This window comes from Pogoniulus pusillus, chromosome 11 (genome assembly GCF_015220805.1).
Source record: "Pogoniulus pusillus isolate bPogPus1 chromosome 11, bPogPus1.pri, whole genome shotgun sequence".
Taxonomy (NCBI): domain Eukaryota; kingdom Metazoa; phylum Chordata; class Aves; order Piciformes; family Lybiidae; genus Pogoniulus; species Pogoniulus pusillus.
The window spans coordinates 18,927,942-18,954,918 of NC_087274.1; the positions used below are offsets into that span (position 1 = coordinate 18,927,942).

The following is a 26,977-nucleotide window of genomic DNA, read 5'->3' on the forward strand; positions in this document are numbered from 1 at the left end:
GCAGGCAATGTTTTTTAAGTAAGATGTGCTTGCTAGAGAGAGATACCCATCTAAAGTAAAAATGTTACTGCGTTCTCCAGTGTATTTTTCCCATCTCATGGAGCATGCGTGGGGATTCTCAAGTGTTTTTGTCGTGTTTGAAATATTCGCAGCTTGCCATTGTATCTGCTGATTTCTGTTTGAATATTGTAATTGCTCTTATCTTGTTTTGATTTCTTGGTAAAGTGGAATAGATATGGATAATTCATATGTCCTGTAGCTATTATGAGTCAAGGCTGTAAGTGGATGACTTGCTGGCTCCAAAGTCCTAATTGTTTCTGAGTAGCTGGAGTATCCTGTGGGTTGTTGTCTGGCTTGTAGCATGGGTCTCAGCTGCCGTAGCTTCATTTTTCCATCATGTATTATTCCTAATGCTGCTAGGAGCTGATTGAGGAACCAGCTTATATGGAAATACTGAAGATTTATTTTAATCACTGAAGTTCCTGCAGTAATTTCAAGCTAGTAACAGAATAGATAACTTATGTCAATGACTTTTTCATAGCGTGGAGAAAGAAAAGGAATTTTAAAAAGGTTTGATCTTCATGTTAATTGTGTGGTGGATGGATTAACTGTGGGTAGGATTTTACCAACATGTTCCTGCATTGCACTTCCTATAGCAATACAGTAGCATCTATGGGCTTTTCTGACTCAGAGGATCACCCTTACTGATCAAAGATACTGCAGGTGGCAGGTACTGGAGGAAGCTTTCATTTTCTGAGCCATGAATGTTTGTTGTCAATAAGGAATCTATTATATTCTCACTCACATAATGACAGGGTGGCGTCTTGCTTAATAAAGGCCTGCATCACTGTAACTGATCAGCGTCCCCGGTGCTTCACAGCTTAATGAAGGTGATGTACAGTAAGGTTGCAAAGATTGATAGAGAGACTCCACATGACACACATTCTGTCAAGTCTCTCTTTCTTCCCTCGGATCATCTCCTTGGCTGTTTCAAAAACTTGTTAAAAATAAAATGCAGATTATTTTTTCATTAATGTAATTAATATGGCACAAGTCCAGTCTTTTTTTTTCTTATTTTTCTTTTTTTTAATTATTTTTTAAATTTACCTTCAAAGGCACAAAAAAGCATCCAAAAGGTTAATGGAGAATTATACTTAATTATAATGATTCATTATCGTCAGTGCAGTTAAGCTAATTTACTGTTTGCGCCTGCACTAAGAGGGAAAAAAAAGTCTATTGGAGTGAAATAACGCACAGTAATTAGCCTTTTGTATTTAGTGACTGCTTTATCCTCCTAAATGTTACTATAAAATTAAAGCTATAGTTATGGAATAACTATCATATCAAATAAGGGTGGGCAGACAGTAAAACGTCTGTTAGCAATGCAGGTGCACCTGTTACAGAGGTAGAGGCAAACAGTAAATATCAGCGTGTCAGATGAGGACAGTTTTAGGACTTGGACTGTTAGATCTGGCATCATCCAAAGGCCAAATATAAATTAATAACAAGAACACTTGCTACTAATGTGTCTCAGTTTAGAAGCATAATGTCATATTCAGGAGCATTGATTTTGTTATCATGTCAACATTGGCAGGAGCATAAATACTTCATACATACATAGGTACTTCATTTCGGCAATTTTTTTTTTTAGGTGACAGTGCAGTCACTACAGGCAAATGAAAGCTGCAGTGAGCAGGATCATTATTGTCACTGTTCATGTTGCTTCAAAAGCACGCTGTAGGAACTTAAAAATGCAGATTACCAAGAGTAAACATGTTTAAGTGAGTGGTTCACAGAGTGAAGCTATTTTTACAAATGAAAGCAGTGACAGATCAGCAGGATACTTTGGAAGTCTACGGTATCAGTTACATGCTACTGACCTCCACAACACGAACCTGAGAATGATGCTGAGAATCTACCTTTTCACTCGAAACTAGATTATCCTTTAATGAGATCAGAGATTTTGGCCAAGCATCATAAAAGGTCATCTCTGCATTACAAGATTGCTACCAGAAGGTTGTGTCTTGCACTGAAGAAGAGGGAACTCTCTATACTTTTTTCCTTTTTCTTCCCCTATCACCAAGGTAACGATAAAAAATTGTGCGCCATGAAAATTCCTGAAGTGGGGTTTGACTTCTTAAAGTTCTGCAGCCCCTTAATAATATAGAGAAATGCAGCTGCTATTTCAGAACCTCATTTGGTAACCTTTCAGCTGCCTTGCCCCTTGGCCTATTCCATGATTATCTTGTAGTGTCCTGGTAGATGTAGAAGTTGTCTGGTAAATTATAGCTCACACCAGCTGCACCGAGTCTTTGTGCCAACAGACAAAATCTTCGCTCGTGGCTGCACTGCTGCATCCAGCCCGCACACTGCAGCCACACTGAGCTTCCCAGGGACAAAAGTCTTAATGAAATGCACCTTCAGCAGCCCTCATTTGCACTGTTGTGAAAGGCAGGCCTTGCGAGAGTGGCATAATCAGTACTGAGCAGTTCACAGCTGTGGACACTGTGTTCGTGCCCTACAGACATCTGTCCCCAGAAAGTGGTGCTTTCTGTGTTGACTTCAGTCCAAGTAGCAGTTGGGAAGTCATTCAGACCACCCAGTCAACAGGCAGGAGTCAAGGAGGGCCTTCTGCTGGCCATCCTTAACAGGATGCTAGAAATAGGATAGAAGTCCTTAGACTCAGTTGAGTTTAAGTGTCTTTTAACCATTCAGTGCCTGGTGCCTTTGCAGCATTGTGGGGTTTTGCAGTATACCCACATCAACGCTGGTCTTCAGAGATACATTACAAGGGTATGAGGTGTGGTGCAGGAGGAATTGCTTAATCAAGCAGCGTTGATGTATGGGAATCCGCTGCTTGCCAGGCTGTTACTGCATGTTTCCCATAATTAGGAAATGGTTTTGGTGCATATTCTAACATTTCAGTTGCCATGCTGAAGTGAATGTGTGCTATTAATTTTTTCTTCCTTAGTAGGTCAGTCAATACGCTATCTAGCTTGATACTAGCATGCAAAAGGACACTTGTTCCAGGTATCTTTGTATTTATCACTACTCTCTTTGTAAGGTCATGGAGACAAAAACACTTTGCAGTGCCAAAGAGAATCCATGCAGACTAGACTTTGTTTACTACCTCAGGCAAATTGCTTCACAGACCCTCTACATTAAGATTACTGAATCGGAGGCTGCCAGAGGAGGGAAACCCATTTGGATCCATTGCTGCAGCCACTCTCTGGGGAGATTTAGGAAACTGACTGGGTCAAAATAGGTGTTCACACTGAGCAGGTGAAAGGCAGTGTGAATTAGTTGTATGGGGATATTTCAGAACACACATTGGGTGGTTGCCAGCACCCTGATGTGCGTCTGGGTGGTTGTGGTCAGTGAGTCATCAAGTGCAGTGAGGAAAAGAGCACAGGAGCATCACTGACCTGTACTTTCTTATGCCCATATGGTATCCACCATCATGTCTGACCCTGAAGGATTACAGTGAGGATCTGTAGAAGTGAAAGTGTGACTATCTGCAGCTTGAGCTAGCCTCCGGGGCTGAAGACTCCAACAGGCTGTGCCTCTTTAACCTGAATGCATCAGGAAATGCATGACAGATACTGCCCAGAGGTATTCATCTGTAACTTCTACCTGTGCCGGTGTGCTCTGAAGCAGGAGAATGAGGCCATGGTTTGGCTTCTGCTGTTTGATTTAATAAACCTTTGAACATGATTGTTATCAAAGTGTACAGAGAAAAGGAAAGTCGTTGCCTTTGGACAGAGATGGGATAGAGAAGGACGCTTATAGCCTCCTGTTTCCCACTGCACTTTGCATACCTGCGTAGAGCTAACCACGTTCTCATACTTAGTTACTTCGTTGGTTCTTTTCCAGAAAACAAAGTCAATTCTTAGTGACCCTGTGCCATGGCTTAATTGAGGCTTAATTCTTATCACATGATATTAAAGTTAATAGATTCCTAGCAATTAATAAACTATTTCTGTGTTGCTGTTTCCTGCAGTGTGCTGCTCTGGTTGGTGAAGACCAGCCTCTTTGCCCAGATCTCCCAGAACTTGACCTCTCTGAACTAGATGTGAACGACTTGGACGCGGACGGCTTTCTGGGAGGACTGAAGTGGTACAGTGACCAGTCAGAGATCATCTCCAATCAGTACAGCAATGAACCTGCCAATATTTTCGAGGTAAGGCAAGGTGATGCAAGTGCGTGTTGCAAAGTCCTTGCTTGCTGTGTTTCTGTTTGTAGGTTGTTTCGGGGTTTTTGTTTTAGCCTGGTGGACAACAGTTACTGCTGTTCTCCCCCATTAAGAAACAACAAGCGTGGTGATGTGTGTTACAGTTTCTGACTAGCACCTTTAATCTTCATGATCAAAACCAGGCCTGTGATCTGGAGAGAGAGGGGAGAATAAATCTTCAGTGGAATTAGACAGAACTTGTAATCTTTGGAAGAAAATGGCTACGAAGTGCCTGGAGCGCACTGCCCCATGGTGTCCTGGCAAGGAGTTGCACAGTTGTCAGCTGCAAAGAAGAAACAAAAGTTGAAACCCATTTGTTATTTTCCACTTGTGTTCCCCAGCAAGGAGTACAGCACAGCAGCTATCCAGTGAAGAGCTGGAGCTGTTCTAGTGCTGGGTTTTACTACTCAGGGCTTTGCTGTGCGAGGCGCTTGTGCACAAATTGAGAAGTCCTTTTAGTTGATGTATAGGGAAGAAAAAGGGAAATATGACAGAGAAGGCAGTGAGGACTGTCAGTAGCTCAGGAACAAGCACAAAATTTGAGATGTTTCATAGATCTCTTGGAGAGCAGTCTTAAAGTCAAAGCTCAGGGGTGGTATGGGAGATTTAAATGTTTTCTTTTCAATTCTACCTCAAAGATCAGGTTGTTTGAGAGGATGGTTACTGTGTCTTTATTTCAGTCTCCAATCTTCTTCCTTCTGTCATGTAAAGCCTTCATGATTCTCTGCCTTGTAACCACAAGGGAGAGGCTACTGTGCCCCTCCTGAACCTTGAACTCCTTCCCTCCCTGATGATAGGACATTCTGTAGATTGGCCACTAAGTGGGAAATTGGACAACAAATTGGTATCTGACAGGAGGAGCTTGTGCAACAGCAAGCCACTGGTGCTCTCACAGGGCAGATACTGCAGCTTTGGGAAGCATGGCTGGCCCAGGGGCTTGGGGAAGCCCCAGGTTGTCATGGTGGAGTTTAAAGTCTAGAAATGTTTAACTGAAACAGTATAATAAAATTCTCACTTAGGAAAACAATATTCAGGACATCATCTTTTTTTGTATAGAGCTCCAAATCTGCAGTGATCTCTGATGCAGATGAAGTTACTCTGGATTTTTACCAGGGTAACTGAGGTCAGAAAGGTCTATTTAGTGTCTATCATTTACACCCAAGTAACTTGGAATTTAATTTTATTAAAATAAAAACAAAATTAGCCCTACAAAGCCCTGCACTTTATTAGTTGTATAATGTTCCACACCTTGTTTTACAAAGTTTCCAAACCCCATCTCATACTTGAATTGCAATTTTACTGCCTCGGGCAGAGTACAGCTTGTTGGTGTGGTAGGTTTGGATGGTAGGTAGCAGAAAGGCAGGGGACACATTAGCAGCTAGTGTGGTAGAGTGGTTTTGCCTGTTTTATAACCAGGGAGGCATATATTTCCTCATTCATCAATGCAGAGATATTTTGCTTTTGGAAAAAATCAATTGAAGATGCAGACTATCAAAGTGTAAGTTCCAGATGAATAATGTGATGAACAGGCATCTATCAACTCTTAAGCACACAAACTTTTCCAGTAAAACCAGTGGAAATTGGCCACAGGCTCTTGGCCTGCCCTGTGTGCTAACTGCTCAGCTCCACTGGTGGCCATAGCTGCTGCTGGGCACAAAATTATCTCAGATAGGTAGTGACAGTTGCTCTATGTGCTTTGTGTAGGAATTGTCATATCCTGTATGAGATAGTTCCCTTTGTGAAAAGCAAAGCATGTTCAAAACAGCAAGACAACCTGAGAAGCTTGTTCTTAACATCACTGTGAGATGATGACAGGAGGTACTGGTCATCACTTATAACCTCTGCTTCTGAGGATAAGCAGCCCCATTGTGAAGAAATAGGTGGTATACAGCTCGGGCAGGGCATCTAGGCAGCAGCTAATAGGTCATAAATAATAGTTTGGAAATTAAATAAGCAGATTCTTTCCTAACAGGGAAATTCTGTTGTCCTCTTTGCAAATGCTTGGATTTCCTTGTGCTCAGCAGCTGCATCACTGTCTCTGACAGCACAGCGTGGCCCATTCTTACCTGTAGGGACAGATTGTGCTCTAATAGCACTTTGCAATACTGCAGTGCAAAATTAGACTATTTTCAGCTTCATAGTGTGTTATTTTACTTGGCTTAGGAAAATGGGAACTTGCTCCTCCCATAGACGACCCCTGTCCCCATTCTCCATTATGCAGCTGGATACTTCACACTATTTCTCACCTCTGCCTCTCTGTAATGTGACGACTGGGGGTGCTCAAGAACAGAAGATGTCTTCTTCCTCCAGAGATTTTCTCACGTACTCTGTGAGGAACTGTTTGTATTAGCTGAGAGAATGGAAGTTTTGTGCAGTTTCCCACTTGGTAATCTCTAGGGTTTTTCCATACTGATCTGCACTGGCTTTTCTTTAGGAAAATCGACATCTTTCCCCCCTGCCCTGTTTTGCTTTCATATAATCATGGAAGCCGTATGCTTTTTCTGGCTTAAGCTACCAGATGAAGCTTTGTCATGCCCAGAATAGAAACATGCTGAGTTTGGGGTGGAAGGAGGAGAACTAGAATGACAAACAAAGGTTGGAAAGTAGACTGCCCAAGCTGTAATTGCCAAACCTGACCCTGAACAAAGCACACTCCCTTTTGTGGTTTTAGTGCAGTACATGTGGTGTTTTGTAGGTGCGGGCTGGTCTTCAGAATCCCTTTAAAAATGTACCTGGGTGTTTCTGGTGCACCTGCTTTTAAGAAGAGCTTGTACTTTGGGAAGCTAATTCTCAGGCTTCCTGGAAGCTCTCTTGAGCCAAGTGCCTACAAGCTTGGACACTCCCAGTGGCACTGGGAGCTTCATGGACTAGAAATTATGAGTAGTTACGGCAGTAACCAGAAGTCAGTTGAGATAAAGGTTGAATTAGTTTAGACAGTAAGTAACTGTCGAGTATAAATCCCTGCTCTCAGGTGCTTCGGTGTCATGAGACTCTGGCCTTCACCCTAGTGTTAGAACATCCCCATGTTTTGCTGGCACACTAGGTTCAGCACTATGCACACACCAGTGTAACTGATCGTAGTCCGGAACCAAGCCTGTACTGTCTGCTGCAGCACAGAGGCTGCTCTTATCAATGTGCCTTCATATGCATATTGTGCATTAGTATATTTCTTTCTGTTTACAGCCTGACCACTTCTGGTTTTAGCCTAGTTTTCTCTGCCTGTTGTGTTGACTACTGGAAAGCTAAAATGAAGGAGTTCTTGCCCCTCAGGGTACTGTGTGTTGACACAAGTTCATGCAAGTAAATAGTTAACAAGTCACCCAAGACCAGTTGTTTAGATGGTTCACTGCATCGTTCACTTTCATGATTTGCTGTTGCGAAGAACCAGAGTTCAGAATAGTTGTATTCGTAGTAAATGGATTTGGCTACTTCTAGAAAATCAGGAGGATTAGTTTTTCATTCTCTCAGCCAATGCTATGTGCACACGTGAAAAAGCAACTTTGTATGGCACGAGTGAGAGAGTTTTTGTTCACAAGAGCTGTTGCCCCTGAGGCTTCTTCCAATATCGTGTACCAGATCATGGGAAGTTAGTCATACTTAAAATTATTTATGACCCCTGCCTCCATTATGGAAAGAGCAGATATCTGTAGTGGATGTATCTCTTTGTTGCCATTGTTTACAAGTAAATTAGCTGACAGAAAGATAAAATGAAGCCCACAGATAGGTAATAACCTGTTACAGTATAAGGAACATGTGCAAAGTCATAAAGACTTGCAAATGTTCTATTCTCGTACTTGGCAAAACAGAAGCCTTTAACAAGGCTTCAGAAAACATGCATTGCTTGCTTGCTCTTCCATGGACTTAATTTATTTACATGATTCTCTATTGCAGAGATGCTTACTGTGTTTGATGACTTTATTTTTAATCGTTTTGCAGAGGTGTAGTCCAGGTTGCTTTTCAAGACCACTCTCTGTGCCATGTATTTGGAAAGCCTAAGTAGGCTACTATGTTTTATAGCAGGCTGCCAAAACCTGCTGTATTACAAGCAATGAAAATGTGGGGGAGGAAAGAGATGTACAGTGAATTGCATATGGTCTTGTCCCTGGCAGCAGGGAAATTCTGGGGAGATAAATCTTTTCTTACTCGTTTGGAAGGGTTTGCATCAGAAAGATGACGAGGGTCGAGGGGAGCCCTAGCCATCACCAGGGTGTTTCACATTGCTTCAGATTCTAAACTTCACCATGTTCTGTGGTGCTGCCAGTCTCTTTCACTATTTCAGGTTATTCATTCAAGGTTTGCAGCCAGATTGATTAATGAATTACCAGATCTTGCGTAAAATGACTTGGCCTGACTTTTAAAGAACCACCAATGTTTTCTTTGCCAGTCTTGTGACTAGTGTTAATGGGTTTCCAGAGAGCTGAGCCTATATAGACTTTCTGTACTGGCCTCCCCTAGCATTTTTTTCACTTTCTAATTTTCTCCAGAACTAGTAGCCCAGGGCAGGCAGTTCAAGGAGATATAATCTCAGGGAAAGAGGGAAAAAAAAAAAAAGAAAAAAGACATAGTAGTCAAATCCTTGATGGCTGATGCCCTTCAGTGCCAAATCAGCATGATTTATCATAGCCATCTATTCAGCACAACAGAGGCTGGAGGTGAGCTGCGTGGTGTACCTCACACAATATGCATAACTAGAGCTCTGAACTTTGAAGGAAAGCCTCAGAGCTATTTGCAAAGTGCTGGTGCTTAGTGAATACTAAATTACATTTAGGAAATAGTCTACTGCTACCAGTTATACTTCATTTTTATTCTTGACACAGACACCTAAATCAGAGAACAGTAACATTTCAGAGATTATGGTAGCAGTTTGGGTATGTTCCAACACTATAATAGGATCAGAATTTTAAGGCCTTTTTTATTATTACCAATAGTCACTTAGTTTCTACTGCAGCGTACTTTGTAGGGAATTACAGCTTTTACTAAAAAGATTAAAATGCTATTATGCAAATGATTGCAGTATGTTATTATGTTTACAAATTAACATCCATGGCTCAACACACAAATTAACTAACTATTCCATCTATATTATTAAGGATTTAATAAAGTAACTGTTGATAAAAATGAGGAGCTTGGAACAGTTAATAGGAACTGATTGTGATTTAACATAGAACTTAAACATTGTGTTTAATGTTCTAGATGGTATAATGGCAGAATAAAGCTTATCAAAGTGCTTTAAAGAACTGAGATTGCGTGAACAGCATAGCAGCATGTCTGAGGCCTCAGAGAGTGCAGACTAAATAGCTCTGGGCAGTAACGTGGGGTGGGCACAGCATATCAGAGAATCTGGAGGCAGCACAAGCCCATCTCCTATCAACATGCAGTTTGCTGCTCTAATAAGTAGGGGGTTTTTGAATTTCAGATTCATATGCATTGAATTTTACATGATAAGCACAGGTAGGGTACTTGGGAGCTTGTGTCCCTCTCAAATGCATCCTGTAATGAAATGCTTCTATGGCAAATGGGATTTCACTGCAGAGAGGATCGCTGCATGGCAAAAAAGGGGAAGTCTGAGTTCAGGCTGAGATGACTTTACAAACAGCGCTGCAAATTGCTATTCCTAGCAGTTCATAAGAGATCATAAAAGCAAACAGATAAGAGCTACTGAGGGCCTAGAGAAATGAATGTACAGTATGTGGTTATGGGATAGATTTAGTAGAGAGACAGACAACGTTGTAGGTTTAATACAACAATAAACATAAAAGGCGAAAGATGCAGATTTGGGATAGGAAACTTTATAAGAACAATAAAAGGTAACAATGTATTATAAAATCCACTTCTGAGATGCTGAGAAAGACCCTGCCTGTGTCCTAGGGGAAGAAAATTGTGGAGGCTGAGGAAAAAATGCCAGAGTTGTTATATTTCTAATGGAAGAATGTCACGTTTCTTGTGTGCTGCTATCCATCGCTTTTTCCAGTGGCTCTGGCCTGACTCAGGTTTCTGCTTCTACTAAGTAAGGGCCAGCACAATAACACTGCATCTATGAGGATGGTGCATGTAAACTATAATCTGTGACTAGCTATGCTGACATTTAAAAAGGCTCAAGCAGTAAGTGGAATTTATTTTACTCAAACCAGCTGCTATGTAATTGGGAAGAGTTTATGCAAATGCTCCGTATCTGTGCTAGCAAGGTGTTCTGCTGCTCCTTTTTTCCCCCCACTTGGACAAACTACAAACTGTCTAAACATGTCTCTGTTTTAATGCAAGAGCCTTGCATGTTGGCTGAAACCTTCAGGGGAAAAAAAGTCCCAAATGAGCAAAAAAAACCCAATTGCTTTGAGAGCTTATTGTTTGATGTACGAGGCCACCAAGACCATTCCCCAGGCGCTCAATCAAGGAAATGCAACTGATCCCCTTCACAGGCCCATTAAGGAGAGATTTCACCTGGAGCAGTCATGGGTTGAGGTACCCATCGTGTCTCTGCTCTGCTGAGCACCTGTGCTTTTTGCAAGAGGGAAGACTAGCGCTCAGTAGAACAGTAGTAAGCTAATTAGGTCATTAGACGAATGTCTTGGCCCGTGTTAAAACCAGCCCTTGAGGACACAGTGTTACACTGTGTTCCCGCTGGCTACGTATCTAAATACAAACTGGTGTCAGCTGCCATACAGACAAAAATGTAATAGCCTCCTTTCACAGAGGTCATCTTAAATCCACTTTGGTCACAGTCACACTCCACATCTGTTTTAGTGAGATGCAGCTTCTTAAGGTGGCATTTGGACTTCATAAGCACAGACAACCAAGCTATAAATTGCCACTGCTGGGAGTTATTTTGAATAAGTGTATACTGTTTCATATTTATAATGGTGAGGCTTCATAATATTCGCAGTGAATATATAACACAGATCAGTTCAACAAGCATGAAATTGTATGTTGTCAACTTGTCACATAAATAGAGCCATATTTGAGCTTACGATAACGTTGAACTAAATATTTTCTCCATAGAACTGTGGAGAGGGTCACTAAAAAGTGGGACAGTGGCTCTGTCTTCTGTTAGAAGAGCACTTCCAGAGTCACTGCTAGTGAGAAGTAAATATTTCTGATAAGATTCTTCTGTTTGTTTTTTTTTTTCTTTCTTTTTTTCCTACTTAGTTAACAGCAGCAGCAGGAAGTTTGCCTTTCTTAAACAAATGCTAATTGGCTAAACTGTTGAATTTATTTCCCTTAATGGTTTTATTTCTAGTGTAACCTCTTTTTTCCTTTTTTTTTTTTCTTTTTCTTTGTTGTTACTATTTTTGCACTGTGCATCATTACTAATTGCTGCTAAAGGCTTCATCTTAACCCTGGCATGCACTTCCCCTGCTGCCCCATCCCACTTAACATTTACTCAGGCCCATGCCATAACAGAAGGATAAAATCATAGCAAGGCTTAATTTAGTAATTATGTTTTTTTTTCTCTGAATGCTGCTAACCTATTGTGCGTGTGTGTGTCAGGAGGAAGAAACTGCACAGAGCAAATTTCTTGCAGGGAGGAATCTTTACTAGTGAGCTGTGTGAAACTATTTTTTTTTCCCCCTGAGAGCAGAAAAAGAATACAAGGCAGAGTGTCTGTGGCTGTGAAAACTTAGCCACTTGTGCTACAGTGATTGAAATACTCAGATGCACCAGAAATGTGCAGCTTTTCTGGAGAAGTTTTCCCTGCAGTGTTGTGGGCCTTTTGCTTTCCACTTTGCACTGCCTGGGACTGGTTTTGGTAGCTTTCTGCAGGTGCTGGCACCCGACAGGCTGTGGCGCTGGCACGTGTGGGCATCTGACTGCATGCGGTGCTCAGGCACGCAGGCTGGCGTCAGGGCTTGGTGGGAATCAGCCCCTTTGCAATGCGTAGTCGGTGGCTTTGGCTGGTTTCTGTTCTACCACAGCAAAGAAACCAGCCTTGCTTCATAATGATGGAGAAATTTATTGCCACTTTGCGGTGGTGATGAGCCTGAAGGGCCACGATCATAGAATCATAGAATGGTTTAGGTTGGAAGTGACCTCAAAGAGCATCCAGCTCAAATCCCTCACCATAGGCAGGGACAGCTCCCACTCGAACAGGTCACTCAAGGCCTCATCCAACCTGGCCTTGAACACCTCCAGGAAGGGAGCAGCCACAGGCTTCCTGAGCAACCTGTGCCAGTGTCTCACCACCCTCACTGTAAAGAACTTCTTCCTAACATCTAGTTTAAATCTCCCCCCTGCCAGTTTAAACCTGTTACTCCTCATCCTGTCATTGTAAGACTTTGTAAATAGTCCCTCCCCAGCGTTTCTGTAGGCCCCCTTCAGATACCGGAAGGCTACTCTGAGGTCTCCTGGAAGCCTTCTCTTCTCCAGGCTGCAGAGTCCCATGATTAGGGTTTGCTTTTTGCCACGTGTGGTAATCATTGAGTTATGTTTTATTAAAACATAAAACTAAAACCCACAGAGATTTTGGTGTTGCCTTGAGGCCTTGTGATGCGTGTGAACAGTGCTTCCATTCCCTCACGCATATCTGTGCTTTTGTGCTTTCCTGTGAGCAACCCGATGAGGTGCTGGCCTGGAATGGGTACTCCTCATCGCCAAGCCGAAGATGAGATCATATGGACAGAACGTTTTCTGTAAGGAGTCACGGGCAAGTGTTGTGGACATGTTCATTTGTGACGTATTTGAGTTGCCTGAACTGCTCACAGCCATCTAGCTTGTCACAAGAAGTTCAGGAGGATCAGTGCTTCCCAGCGCCTTACAGGATTAGAGGTGTCAAATGGGCAGAGAACTTCCTACACCTCTACAATTCTGCCACATCTCATCCTTGAGAGCTCAGTGGTATTAAATCTTTGGAGGGGTAGTCTGATGGACTGCAGAGCTCTCCTGCAGGAGATAAGCTTGCCTGAAAATAGAGAAAGTAGGTGGAAAACTTGTTTCTCACCAGAAAGATTTCTTGGAAGAAGGTGGTGATAATGGTTATCTGGAGAACTCCTTTGGTCAGGAGAACGTTCTGCTTTCCTGTGAGCTGCTGGGAGTGGGAGTTCTTTGCTGGAGTGGTAGTTTCTCCAGGACAGAATTCTGATTTGTTGGTTGAAGTGCTCCTAAACCTTTGTGAATAGAAACAATTGTTGTTCTCCCAGGTTGCTTTTAAAGCAGTGACATAACGACGTAGGAACTGCATCAGAGAGCAGTAGTAGTAGTAGTACCTGTTACAGAAGTGAGACTTCTCACTGGGATTTTGACTTTGTTGAGAATGCTGTGGGCCTGCACATTTCCAGAGAGCAGTCCCTGTCCCTAAGTGAAAAGCAGGTATGATGAGAGTTTTAAAAGTCTCCTGGTATTCAGTGTTACCATTTTTATTTAGATCCACATAAGTTGGCTAGCTGTATCTAATTGTGCGCTCCCCTCTGCCAGACCCTGGGGCTGAGACTGAGTGAAAAGGACCTTTGCTCTATTGTCTCTGCTTCAGGAGGGCATGTTGGTGGGATGCAAGCATCCAGATCATGCAAGTGAGTGATGATGTGGCTGGTAAAGGATAAAGAACAAACTTGGAGCAAGAGAGGTCTCTACAGAATCGCAGAACAGTTGAAGTGGGAAGGAATTTCAGAGATCATTTGGTCCAACCCCACCTGCTTAGCAGGGCCACCTAGAGCGGGAAGTTGAAGAATTATTTCTGAGCTCCTCTACTTCTTCCCCCTTTATCAGAATTTGCAAACAGAATCAGGAAGTCATTACCAAATGTTACACTACACAGTTTTAAGCAATTGTGGAATCTCCAGGAGGCATGTCTGTACCCAGCAAGAAGACTGTCATGGCCAAATCCTAGTTTTCAGAGGAAGATTGGGTGGCAGCCGTGGTTGTTATGAGTCTGGCCACGGTTTTCATGTCAAATTTTCGTGTAAGAAAACCTCTTGGGCTAATCTTAGCTTCTACATGTCTGTGACTGTTTGGGAATTACCTACCCCCTCTCCTCCTTATGAAATCACCCAGACTAGACTCAGTTGGCTGGAAGTAAAGGAATGAAGCTTTATATTTACAGCTTAGCACAATATACAAGCAGATATGTACAATATTTACTGCTACAGACAAGTTAAAAGTACTACAGAAACACGATAGCCCTCCCAGAAATCAGAGTCCCCAGGAGGGCCTCCCAACCACCCTTCCACCTTCTTTCCACCCCTCTACTTCATCCTGGAGTTTGCCTTAACAGAAGCAGAAGGATTAGTTACACAGAAGCAGCCTAGGGAGAAAGTACAGGGTCCAACAGACACACACACGCACACTGTCTTATCTATGGTTTTGTTCTCGTTTTTACACATCTCAGCAAGCCTATGAGTGCAGTAGACATCAGTGTTGTTTCCTTTTCAAAGCCTATAATCTAATTTTTCCTCACTAAAATATTCCAGTTCATCTCAAACTAGCACAATGTCCTTAGCTTGTGTGTTTTCACAGGCTTATTGCTGGACAGATGAGGTCTTACAGCTGTCAGGTACAAAGGGATACACACATGCAGTTGTTTTAATGAACAAAAACTCAAGTACCTGCTTATTGACATCTCCTTGGATGTGCTCTGTAAGGCATTTGACCCTCCAAACATGCACAAAAGGAGCAGTAGACTTCTGTTTCTACCTGAGGGAAACCTACACTATTTTTTATTATTTCTTTTTTAACTTATTCTTCTTTTCTGTTTTTTTTTGTTTGCTTTACTTATTTCCCCCCACCAGGACTGGTGTGGATTTTTGGTTTTTTTACACTGTATCAACTGTCTCTGAAGGCCCCTAAGACACCCTTCACACTTGTACAAAGATATTGGGCAAAACTTTACCAATTGTCACCTCAATTGCATCTGGAGAAAAGTCAGAAAAACTTGTGGGTTTTTTTTTTTCCTAAGACACAAGAAAATATTGCACAGTCCTTAGCACTGCAGAGACACTCATCCATTTCCAGTGAAAGGGTGTCAAACTGCTTCTGCTTGTGTGTGATGGGAGTGTTGCCATCTCTTGTTATTTTCTTTGCTGTTGATCCCACTCTCATATAGGAATGGTCAGGTCAGATGCCTCTCTGGAGACCAAGTCTCCTATTTGCAGCAGGAAATCTCTCGGGCAGAGAGGATAAAGTTACAAAACAGAGGCTAACATTACAAAACATCTCTACTGCCTCTGGCACAGTCTAGAGCATCACAGACCAATAACTCCTCTCATGTCACTCTTGCAGCACCTTATTATCTATGTTTTTCTGTAAATCCAATCCAAGGCTGTCATTACCGGTTTCAGGTAGGTGAACACCATCTGGGTGGAATAACCATGTGCCAGTGATGGGCTGGAGGGGGCTTTTGTTAGTTAATCATCCCTACCTTTCTTTTGATGAGTTAATTTGTCTGTTGAGCCATGGAGGAGCCCCCAAGAGCTCCCAGGAGCCCCTTGTTAAAATTCTGCCGACAAATGGGAAGTTAGGGATGATTTCACTTTCTGCTGGAGCCTGTGCTATGATATTGCTAAATCATCCATAATGCAGAACTTGCCGTGCAGTCCTTTTGTTATGGTTCTGGCAGCGCATTACTTCTGTGTGCATTTGCTTTTTAAACATTGTCACTGGATACCTAACCCTCCTGAAAATCTCATCTCGTGAACTAAGTTTAATTGCAGTATTTCCATGTGGCCTTTTAGTAGCTGCCCTGCCTGTTTCCTTGGCTGTGATGCTAGGTTGTATTGTTTTGTTTTGTGGTGGTTTGTTTGTTTTGGTTTAGTTACTAAACACAGGTTTTATTTACTTATCTCATGGCAAAGCCTATAAACTCAAGAGTAGGAGGATAGTCTCTTTGTTGGTACTAGTGACCAGCCTACCCTTGGTTTATAGTGTGCACTTTGAAGCCCTTGAAAGGAGCAATGCTAGTGAAAGAAGAAAAGACCTTGGGGCTCGTAAGTGAAGATAACTTATTTTTCCTTCAGAGACCCAGGAGCACTGCTGTCTTAACTTGACTTCTCTTCCTCCCAGACAACTGCGGACAGTTACATCCTGCTGAGTTTGCCCAGCCCAGGGAATAAAGTTCTAGCCTGCAACACAGCTAGGAGATGCTAGCTCCAAGGTGCAGTGTGGTTGACATGAGCTGGGATTACCAAATCTAGGGAGAAGCTGCCTCAAGTAGTACATCCCAGTGTGGAGACTTATTTCTCTCCAGACCTAAGAGAAATAGCTGAATTTAAGCAATTAAACAGACGAAACCTCCCAAAAGACTAGGAAGCTAAGAAATACTGTCACTTGGAAGATGTTCTGCTGTCTTTTCAAGGAGTCAGACAGGACCTGTTGGCTACGATACAGGATTCTTAACAGCCAGATCAGGATGAGCTTTTGCAAGGCTGTAAGTATGCCTCTGCATCATGCTGATGAGTGCTGTGGGTGCCTTTTCTTAGCTTTTGCTCAATATTGATGTTTGTCCTAGGCTCTGCTCTGAGAGAGAGCAAGCCTGTCCTGCACGAACCTGGGGAAAGTGATGGAGTGGGACACTTGAGTAAATCTGGAAGAGTCAGTTGGGGTCTGCCTGGGCCATGAGTTCTGGCTAGAAGTCACCATAATGTACCAAGCAGGTTCCTGCAGGGTTAGCCAGGATTTCTGTATTGTGTTTTCTGAATTGGTTTGGGAAGGTTTATTTGGTTGTACAGACCCAAATGGTGTCCAAGAATCTGTGCTTTGCTGCAACTGCCCAGGGAGCTTTCTGAATACCAAGAAGCAGGAATCATGTCAGGGTTCCTGCAAGGAGTCAGTTCAAGTCCAGTTTAGTCAGAACTAATAGACCATGGAGGGCTATTTCTTTGCTGGACCATTAGCACTGCCTTACAGCCCACTCCCAGCCCTTGCAGCAATATGAGCCTGCAGCACCTGAGCTGCATCTCTGTGGACCCCGTCTGGATTCAAAAGGGCTCATTAGGGGCAGTCCTGTCTGTGCAGAGGTGGTTGTTCTTGTTCTGGATCTGTGACAAGATTCACCTTGTGGAACTTTCATATTTGGACCAAAGCTAAGGAAAGCAAAAGACCTAAACTTCAGGTGCTGTTAGTTCCTGTTTGCTAACGTGTGGCTTTGAAGGTTGTACGTGTATGTTCTTAAAGGTGTGCCTTGGCCCAGCAGGCATGCTAGAATCTTTTTAGAAAATGCCTTTTGTGTGTGCTGGGCTTTTCTGTCCAACTTGAAACATCCAGGAAGGAATGCCTATTACTCCAGGTGGCACCGTGAGCATTAGCAGGAACCTTGAACTGGACCCTTCCATTTGTTCTTCCATAGTCCCTTCCTACATGCTCACTCCAGCTTGCCCTCCATCACTATAATGTTAGCTATCTGCCACAACTTCTGTCAGCTTGCTTTTCCCCCCAGCCTGACTTCTCAGGGATGAACAAAAATCCACTCAGTCTCTTGTCCTTCTCTACACCTGCTTCTGGGAGTGCAATGACAGATACCGGTTTTATTGCGTGCCAATGTTACCACTCTGTTTACAGCAGATTTAAGAGTTTACATTAGGCCACAGTGTTATCTTCCAGTTTTCCTAATTCTATCTGCTGGCAATCCCAGCTATGTGGTTGAGGTGGCTGCCCCTGTCCTAAAGGAATTTGTGTCAATTTCTGCAGGGACAAATCCTCCCTGTGCTAAACCGCTTTGCGGTATTTGCTCAAACTGAAATTTTGACAAAGATGTTCTGTCCACATCCACCAGGAGAGATTGCCTTTTTTTTGCAGATGCACTTGGAGGTAGATACGTTGGAAGCTGCCTGTACCTGGCTGATAACTGAGACTGAGCATCTATGTAGCATGATCCATGCCCTTTTCTAATTTGTCTTTGAATGACAAATGTGTCTTCACTGAGTCAGCAAAAGGAGAGATCCTACAGCAGAATTCATTGCCCTTCTATACCTTTTAGTAGAGCAGCTACGTTTCCCCCACTCCTTCCCAAAATTGGAGCTCTTACAAAGACATCCCTCTAATGTGTCTTCCAGAGCTTGCATTCTGTTCTTTAGCCATTTCCAATCAAGACTCATCAAGTGCTGTTCTGTTGTTGTTTTTTTCTGTAGAATCCCTCCAAACCATACTGGTGTGTCCTCATTTAGAAAAATAACTCAAATATTTGTGAGAATCGATGTTGCAGGCATTTGGAGGTAGGCCACATTATTCCTCATCACAACAGCCCCATGAGAGTTAAATCTAAGACTTGAGTGTGCATGACCTCAAAAAAAGAAAAGCAGATTTCATTGCAAACTTCTGCATTTCACGCAGGAGCCATGCACAAGTTAGCTGAGGTTCTCTTGAGAGGCTTTAAGATGAGGAATTGGTCAAATTTTCATGGCTTCAGTGTTCATTGCGCTTACTGTGTTCGGTTCTAAAATGATATCTTTCTTAACTTTGAAACTACTAACTGGTAAGCCAAAACCCCTCTGTGTGTGAGGAAGATGGCAGGACAACAAAGTGGTGTAATAACATCCTTGTTTTCAATACCCAAGGAGTCAAAATGCTCATAGAGCTGGAATGAAAACCTTAAGAGTATTCCTGACTTTAGTTTAAATGTTTGGATCCATTTGACTTGCTTCTGTTTAGAGAAAGTATGTCTGCTACTGCGACATCTGTACACTCGAGCATTTCTGGAGATGACTTCCTCCTACTTCTTAAATACTTGTATCTTTGGATACGTGTGGGTATCCTTTCTGGTCTGGAAGGCTACTCAACTAATGAAGGATCAGGACTACTTCACCCAGTGTTCTCCCTCTCTGGAATCCAATAATTGTTTTGCATCAGGGCATAATTGTACCTGTAGGTATTAGACCAAGCGACTAATTCAGACTCTCTGACTCTTGAGTGTCTCCCTAAATTGCATTCCATGATTTGGTTAGATTATATCTTATCTCTAACCTTCTTGGTCCAATAAACACACACTATCTAGCCTGTCTTCTCCTACTTTATACAAAAGGAAAATTGTCAGGACTTAATCTGTTGCTGGTGTTAATGGCACAATTCCTCATCCTAATTCCAATTCACTCTGCCTGATATCCCACAAATGCCTTTGAGAAAGTATTTTATCCCTGATCCTGTGCCAAAGACACTTTCTTCTTCCATCACTGCTGTCTGACTTCTTAGAGACTTTGTAATGACCTTTGCAGGTTGTGGTAGATAACAAAGTCTTACATACAGAAGTCCACAAATGAGTGCCACGTCTCAGGCTGTCACTTCAGCTCAGAAGGTCCTTCACAGCAGATCACTGATCTTGAACTATTACTAGTCAGAAAGTGCAGCCTTTTCACTAGCTAAGAAAAGGATGGGAAAAGTATATAGTGAAAAATAGGGCAGCAACACAACAACTTTTTTTTCTCTCTTTTTCTGTCTAGCAGGTGGTGGGACCCTGTAGACGCCCTGTGTGCTGCTCTCCCTGCAGGGTCTACTCTTTGGAGCCTGCATGCAATAAAGCTGCCATAATGGCAGCTTGATGGGGACAAACAGGGGTTGCTTCTGTGAACATTTTTGGTTTTAAGTACCTTCTAAACTCTAAAGGAAAATATTTTCCTTCTTGCATACAGTAATTTGGTAATCATTGAGATGATGCTCTACTGAGCTCTTGCTTCGCTTCTTCTGCTTATCTTTCCATTGGGCAAATCTGTCTGTGTGACTTAACCCAACCAGATTTGGATGTTTTTTGAATTTTATCCAAAGTAAGCTATGCAAAGAGAGGGCCTCACTCCAGTAATGTTTTGTGGGTCCTTGTCTGTTTTGTGCTTTGGTGTGCTGATGTTCTTCCTAACATTCACAATGTCAGGTATCTTCTGGCTTTGTGGTGGAGCTACATCTGGCACATCAGCCTTGTTCTGTTGTGGCTGTTCACTACTGTCTCTGTATTAACTTTCTCTGGAAGTCTCCATTTTGGAATGCCTGTAGTAAGTGAGCAAACATGATGGGAACTTTTTTGTACAAACGATGGCAAAATCATGAAGTTCCATAAATGCACAGAATGAGTCTTCCCTTAGCCAAGGTCCTGTTGACAACCATTTTTTGGCTCTCTTCTGTAAGCTTTGCTGCAGGTACTCTGGGACAGGGACTGTGCACCATTGCCACTGGTGAAATGTTCCCTGCTTGGAAGGAAACGCTGCTCTTGTTGGTTGGAGCTCTGCCCTCCACCATTCCTGTGAACACTGTGGGTGGAGAAGTTGATTAATCTCTGCATTGAATCCCTTGCTAAAGAGCAGGAATTATAATCATCCTTTCTTGGTCTTGTGTGTTTGAATTGGGAGTACATTCTGCAGTCACTTTCTCTTACGGTGTGACTGGAGACCATTCAGTGCACCGGAGCTGTTGTCTTGGTAGTGCTAGAGCAACACTTAACCAGCAGAAAGTTAAATTCTAGGAGGTGGATAGTAATGTTAATCATCATAATGAAGATGGAGCATTACTTTTACTGCATAAATGCGGAAGGAGAGGCTGAGAAATAGATGACTGAAATCACCGAGTGCGTATTTTCAAACCCAAGGCTTGCTCAGCAGCCAGGTGACAACAGACATGTTGTTTATTTGACAGAGAGGCTGTGAACTTAACTCCTGACTCAAAAAGAAAACTTGCTTCCCAAATGAAGACATATGGAGGGTTTTAATGGCAGTTGCAAGACGGGTGGCTAGGTTACGCCACTATGCATGAGCTTATGAAGGCACTAGGTATATATCTGGTGAGGGAATCTGTGAATTCCACCGCTATTTAAGAGTGAAAACATTTCTCACTCTGAAAGGAGAGTCAAAGAGAAATGGTGTCTGGGAGGGCAGGCTATGCTAGCAACAAATGCAGTACCTGCCCAATAAGGGAAGGAACTTCTGGTGGACCGGTTGGGCTGGGTTTTAACATGACCTTGGCCAGTGTTTGTATCTAGAAGTTTGCCTTCCTCAAGGTGGAGTTTTAAAACTATGTTAAAAGTAACTCGTACTAAAAAGTTGTGAGTCAGCCAGGGAAGGAAAAAATGCTGAAGGATGTGCCTTCATTGGTTTCCATTTGGTACTTTTGTAGCAGCAATCATGCAGGTGCCAGGACCAGTGTAGCGCCTGGGTTGTCATGTGGAAGACAGTGGTCAAAATCAGCATGTGTAGGCTCTTGCTGCTTGAGTCCTGTGATGTTCTCAGTCTGAGTTAATACAACTATCCATGATGGTGTTCCCAGCAGAAGTGGGAAAACTGGAGCAACAGCCAGGGTGTTAACACCACATGACTGATTTCTGTGGCAAGGTCTTTCAGACTGGCTGTAGCACGAGTGAAATGTGTGTGGGGATAGAGAACATTTGTGCTCTGCTTTGGAGGGTCTTTGTTTTCATACCTTGTCATAGCATTCAGTGAGGAGCAGGTGAACAGGTATCCATCTTTAGACCTCTTAAAGAGAGCTGCTTGTGGGGTCTTGGCAGATTCACCCCAAAATCCCCTCTGGTTATCTCCACAGTTCAGCTAGTAGAGCATTGCCTGTACGCACAGTCCTCTCACAGTATCAAAAAACACTTAGTTTTCTTCTAAATCCTGGGCAGTGAGCTAAAAATGTCATGTTCAGATACGCACTTTGGAATTCAGAATTAAATGTAATAAAGCAGATTTTTTATTTTTGTTCCCTTTTGATGAGCCACGCAATGAGAGAGTGAGGATGCTGCCTTAGAGTATCTTTTGATTTACTGTTTGCTGTGTGTTAAATATTTATATTTCAAAGAAGTGTTTGTACCTATACGGAGCGTTTGGCAAATCCAGCAGCTCATTAGATGTTAACAATAGCAACGCTGCTAAATACAAAGGATTCGTAGGCAAAGTACCCCTCAGGCTATATCTCTGAGAGAAAAAGCGGCAAACAGAATCAGAAACTAATTAAATAGTCAGCTAAAGCCAGCATAACTTTAAAAAGCTCTAAAACTACCAAAAATGGAAACATATTACAGTTATCTGCATTCACAGTGCAGAACAAGTTTGGTAGTATTTAAGATAATTCTCTAGTGCCTGCTATTTTTAGTCCAAGGGTAAGCTTCTGTAAGAGCCTTTCAGCGCTGCATCCCTTTAACCTGGCCTAACAAGCTAAGCCAATAAGCTGTCTGATTTCCGTCTTATAGGAGGCAGAGAGATAGCTAAAACAAACCATTTGTGGTGAAAACGCTCAGCCTATCTTGTCTTAAGAGCTTTCTTCTTAAAGATTTTTTTTTTCCTTCAAATGTCTCACTATTAAGCGTTGCTTGTCAGAGACCAGAATGTCAGACTTTGCTGTTTGGAAATCGCAGAAGCAGAGGAGTGAAAGGAGGTTTTATCATCCCAGCCTAATGGAAATAAACATTCCTGCATTGCGGCCGGCGGAACCCAATCGGGGCAGTTTGAGGCTATTGCTGTCGGTGCCTCTGAGGAAAAAGGATTGTGTTCAGTTTTTCTCAGGGAAGGAAGGGCAGACATAAAAGGCCTGATTTGCTTCTCACTTACACTTAATCTGCCCTGGTTTAACTCCATTGACTTCGCTGGGTGACGCTTGGTTTGTGCTGCTCTAATCTCAGGGAAGTCAAATTGGGGTTACCACTATGCTCCCTGTGCTGCCAGTGGCCAGGCTTGGGGCACCCTTTGCTGTTGAGACAGGGGTCTGTGAGACCCTGCAGTGCTTATGTACAACTTTGCAATATTACTCACTTACAGGTAGCTGGGGTTTGGGTTTTTTTTTTAATTTGTTTTTGGTTTTTTTTTTACTGGAAATAGAAATACTGTATGGTTGTGTACCCCCAGTTATAGAATGAAGTGCAACTTCTACTTTCTACTCTCTCTCTCTCTCCTTTCTTTTTCCCCCTTCCTCTCTGGTGATGTGTATGTATTCCTTACGTACATTTACAAAACAAGGTTTTATTTCTACCTAAACAGGAGTGGTCCAACCCACTCCAGTCAGCCAGCCAGCTGGGCATGGTTTGGGCATGCTGTCCTGCTCTCTCTGAAGCAGGTCGTGCTGCCTGGATTAGTAGAAGTCACTCCAGCCTTCATCTTGGGCCATTTCCAGTTCACAGGTCCCTTCCTCTCTTTCTTTCCCCTCATTTTGGGTGCTGGTGGAGCAAAACAAAATACTTTGATACAAACGGAGGCCTTCTGAGATAGGCTGTGTTGAAGTCTGCATCCCACCCCAGTTTAGTATTCAAATGGCTGCAATTTGTTTATTATTCCTGGGGTTAGGCACATCCCCTGAGGTTTTGGCTGTGCATCTGGCAGCTACATAGGCTCAAATTATAACTTGGGTTAACTTCAGTGGGGATAACTTTTAAATTGGAAATGCACTTGATGTGAACAAATATATCAGTGCATTCCCAGTAGGGAATGTGAGCAGAGCATCTACCACATTGTAGGCAAGATGAACCCACACCACTTTTAAACTACTCTTTTAGTGCTCTGCTGCAAAATGCTCTTGATAAGGAGAAAGAGTTAGCCCTTATTGGCTTCTGGCTGGGCCAGTCCTGGGACAGGTTGGTACAGATATAGAATGCAGGAGCTGCTACACTCAGCCTCAGCATCAACACCCAAAGAGCAGAGAACCCAGGTCCCTAGCTAGTGTAGATATGCATAGCTTTGCATTCAAGTTAAAACCTGTGGAGAGGCCTGTTTTCATTGCCTTGCAAGAAATGGAATTAAAAGAACATCTAAAGTCTTAGCACCTAGTGACAAATCAAGGAGATACATTGTTAAGGGTATTATGAGACATCTAAATGCTTCACTGCTGGAAGATTCAGACACATCTCCTCATTGTAAGGGTTTACCAGAATCACTGCTTTTTGAGGGGAGGGCCTATTTGTCTGCTGACGTAAGCTTACATTTTGTTTTCATGGAACTTTAAAAGTGAACTGAAAAGCTTGGCCAAAGAAACCTGGAATCCATGCTACATTAAACCCTACACCTGTAAGCACCTTCCTTACTGTGGCATCTCCACGTTCTCACTTGATGCTTTGTTATAAAAGAGCCTTTTATTGCTTTCAGCCTAGGATGCTCACAGTATAGGTCTCCCCGATATTCCGGCCCCCTTTCGATATGAGGCCACCACTGAGGCTTGTTGAAACTTTTTTATCCTGTAAGAGTAGAGCACATGAATCTAAAGATATATTTTTATTTTCTCTTTCTGCTAATTTCCTCAGGTTCCTTGGGGCCAATTTCTCCTATCTTTGTTTATGCTATCTAGCTAAACCGCCTCTCTAAATGGTATGCATGTAGCATAATGTGTCTGTTGGCACATACCAGGATGATGTTGGAGCCGTTGCTGTGACACTTAAAGACAGGAGTAGAGCTAGGTAGGTAAAACATGCAGAGCAGATGCAGCTTCAGCCTTGTAAACAAGTATTCGTGTTGTTTCTGAATATACTTCTTTAGCCATCTGAGACCAGATGGCAGCCTTTTGGGTAGATCACAATAAAAACTGATGGGAAGCCCAGATGTATTAATGTTCTGATCCACTCATGCTGCAGGTCAAAGGAAAATCAGTGTTTTTCTTCCTGTGAGACATGACTTGTGTTGTCCTAACTGTTCAGCAGAAATGATGGTAGGTTTAATAAAGCTGAACATGCTAAAATATCATAAAAAGCAATTAATGAAGTTGATACTTAACAAACACTAATTTCCTGGTCAAATTAAATCCCAACTTTCTAACAGTAAAAGCACCAGATAGAAGTGTCTCATTTTACTCTAAAAAGGTATTTTTGAGTTTTTGCTCTTTTTTGCACAAAACTCACTCTGCATATAATTGAACAACACTAAAAAAAAACCTGTAAACTCTTCTCCCTCATCTTGTGTATCATTTTACCTTGAAATATGTATTTGTGTAGAGTTGTAAATCTCTGAGAAGAAGTAGTCTTTATGATAGACATCCTGACACATCCAATATAATTAAAGCTAAAACAAATGCAGTGCTGAAATAGAGAATGAACAAAAGCAACAAGATTATGCTTTACAGTTTGCAAAGGCAGGGTCTATACTACCACTCAAGTGCAATTTTTAGACCTGTCTGTCATCATTTCCATTAGTTACATGTGTGAAATAATCACTGTAAAATATGTGTGGCTCTTTTTTTATCCTGAACATGCCACGCTGCCTAACAAAGGTCTGCGAATGTTGAAAAATTTCATGCTGGTGTATAGAGAGATTAGTGTGGGCATGTAGCATAAATCAAGTAAATAAATAAATCTGAACAAGCAGTGTTTGAGAATTTGGACTGAAATACTGCTGACACTGTTACTGAGAGCTCTGCGGTGGGGAGAGTCCCAAAATTCTTTTCTACCTGGTGCTGTAACCTGTAGCCTTCTTTCCTCTCCTTCCCTCTGTTTTGCTGTAATCATTCCCCATTAGAGCCTGTCTGAGCACTGAGACTCTGGGTCAGGAACTGTGACTCTCTACCCTCCTGCATATTTTAGGTGTGTGATAATGATTAAAAATCTCTGTCTGGGTTGTTGCTCAGGACCTTACCACATGCAGAAACAGGGAAGGGAGAATCAGTAAGAGGTGCTTGTGCTACTCCAGGAGAGGGTGCTCCAGGGGGAAAGGTGGTGGCCTCAGAGGGCAGCTTGTGTAGCCTCTTATAGCCTGAGCAGCAAAATGCTCTTTCAGGTTGGGCTGTCCATGTTGTGTCCCCTAGCAGCAGATCAGCTAGCTACTCCTCTGCTCACATCTGCTTCTCCAACAGTACTGGCAGCAAGCAGACTTCACCTGCTTGCTGGCTTCTCTTGCTGTCTTGCACAGCAGAGGAAAACTCCCAGCCTTTCTTCTTTCTTGTAGCTCTTCATCAGACTCTTTCTCCCTTTTGTACTTCTGCTCTTTCCCTGCTCTTTTTCCCAACTGCAGATGTATGTAGAGTTTTGTTCTTCTTTGTTAGGTTCAGCCCAAACGTCACCCACTGCAGGCTGGACAAGACCTGCCAGGTCTTCTCCTGATGCAGTTCCTCACCTGTGAAGACCAGGTTGTCTTCTCTGGCACTGGGCAAGACAGTATGATAGTATGTCCACAGTGTGCTTCAGCATCACAGATATGCTGTTCCTGGTAGGAGGTGTGGTGATGCATTTGCAGTTCCAAGTCTTATACAATTTCAGCAGCCCCAATGTTGAGCTCACCTGCCCCAAAACACAAGTACTGTATTTAATTAGTAATCAACAAATTAGTTTCTGTACTCAGTCAATGCTAAGACCCAAGCTGCTGATGATTTGCTTTCAGCTGTTTCTTCAGCACTGTCTTCAGCATTAAGTATAAATTAAATATCTTAACTCTTTGATGCTGAGTCAAACTGACTGCATTTCCAAAGATTCTGTGGTTTCAATTATCGTAATGTTTTGATACTGGATCTGCCACTGGGGCACTGATTCCAACACAGCAACATCTTGTCATTGGTCCCCTTAGCTCAGTCAACAGCAACCATAACTTGTTCTCAGCTGCGGTGTGTTTTGTCTTTTACTCAGAATCAAAGATTGATATCACAGAGGGGACGAATGCAATTGACACCAATGAAATTGGAATAGCTTGCAAAATGTGAGTTAATTTTGGCCAGAAAATGTAACATGGGTTACAAGTTGCTAGCAGGATACTCAGTTTGTGAGATGAATACTTCAATTAGTAGCTCTTCAGTTTATTAGGAATTTAATTCCATGTAATGGAAACTTCTGAAACACAACAACTCAGAAACAACAAGAAAAGTATTTGTGGTAGAAGAGTATTTAGTAGGCTGCTTTAAACTGACATGTTGCTTAGAGCAGATGAAAAGATAGACCATCTCACAGGAGCT

The 26,977-nt window shown here is 42.5% G+C and overlaps 1 protein-coding gene across 4 annotated transcripts in view; it reads left to right on the top strand.

The window, feature by feature from the left end:
• The window catches only part of PPARGC1A (PPARG coactivator 1 alpha), a 381,122-nt gene that overhangs the window by 316,450 nt on the left and 37,695 nt on the right, over positions 1-26,977 (top strand). For all 4 annotated transcript variants that reach the window (XM_064151329.1, XM_064151330.1, XM_064151331.1 and 1 more), the window contains one exon: positions 4,001-4,180. In XM_064151329.1, the coding sequence (XP_064007399.1) occupies positions 4,001-4,180 (180 nt within the window). The remainder of the gene's footprint in view (positions 1-4,000; positions 4,181-26,977) is intronic.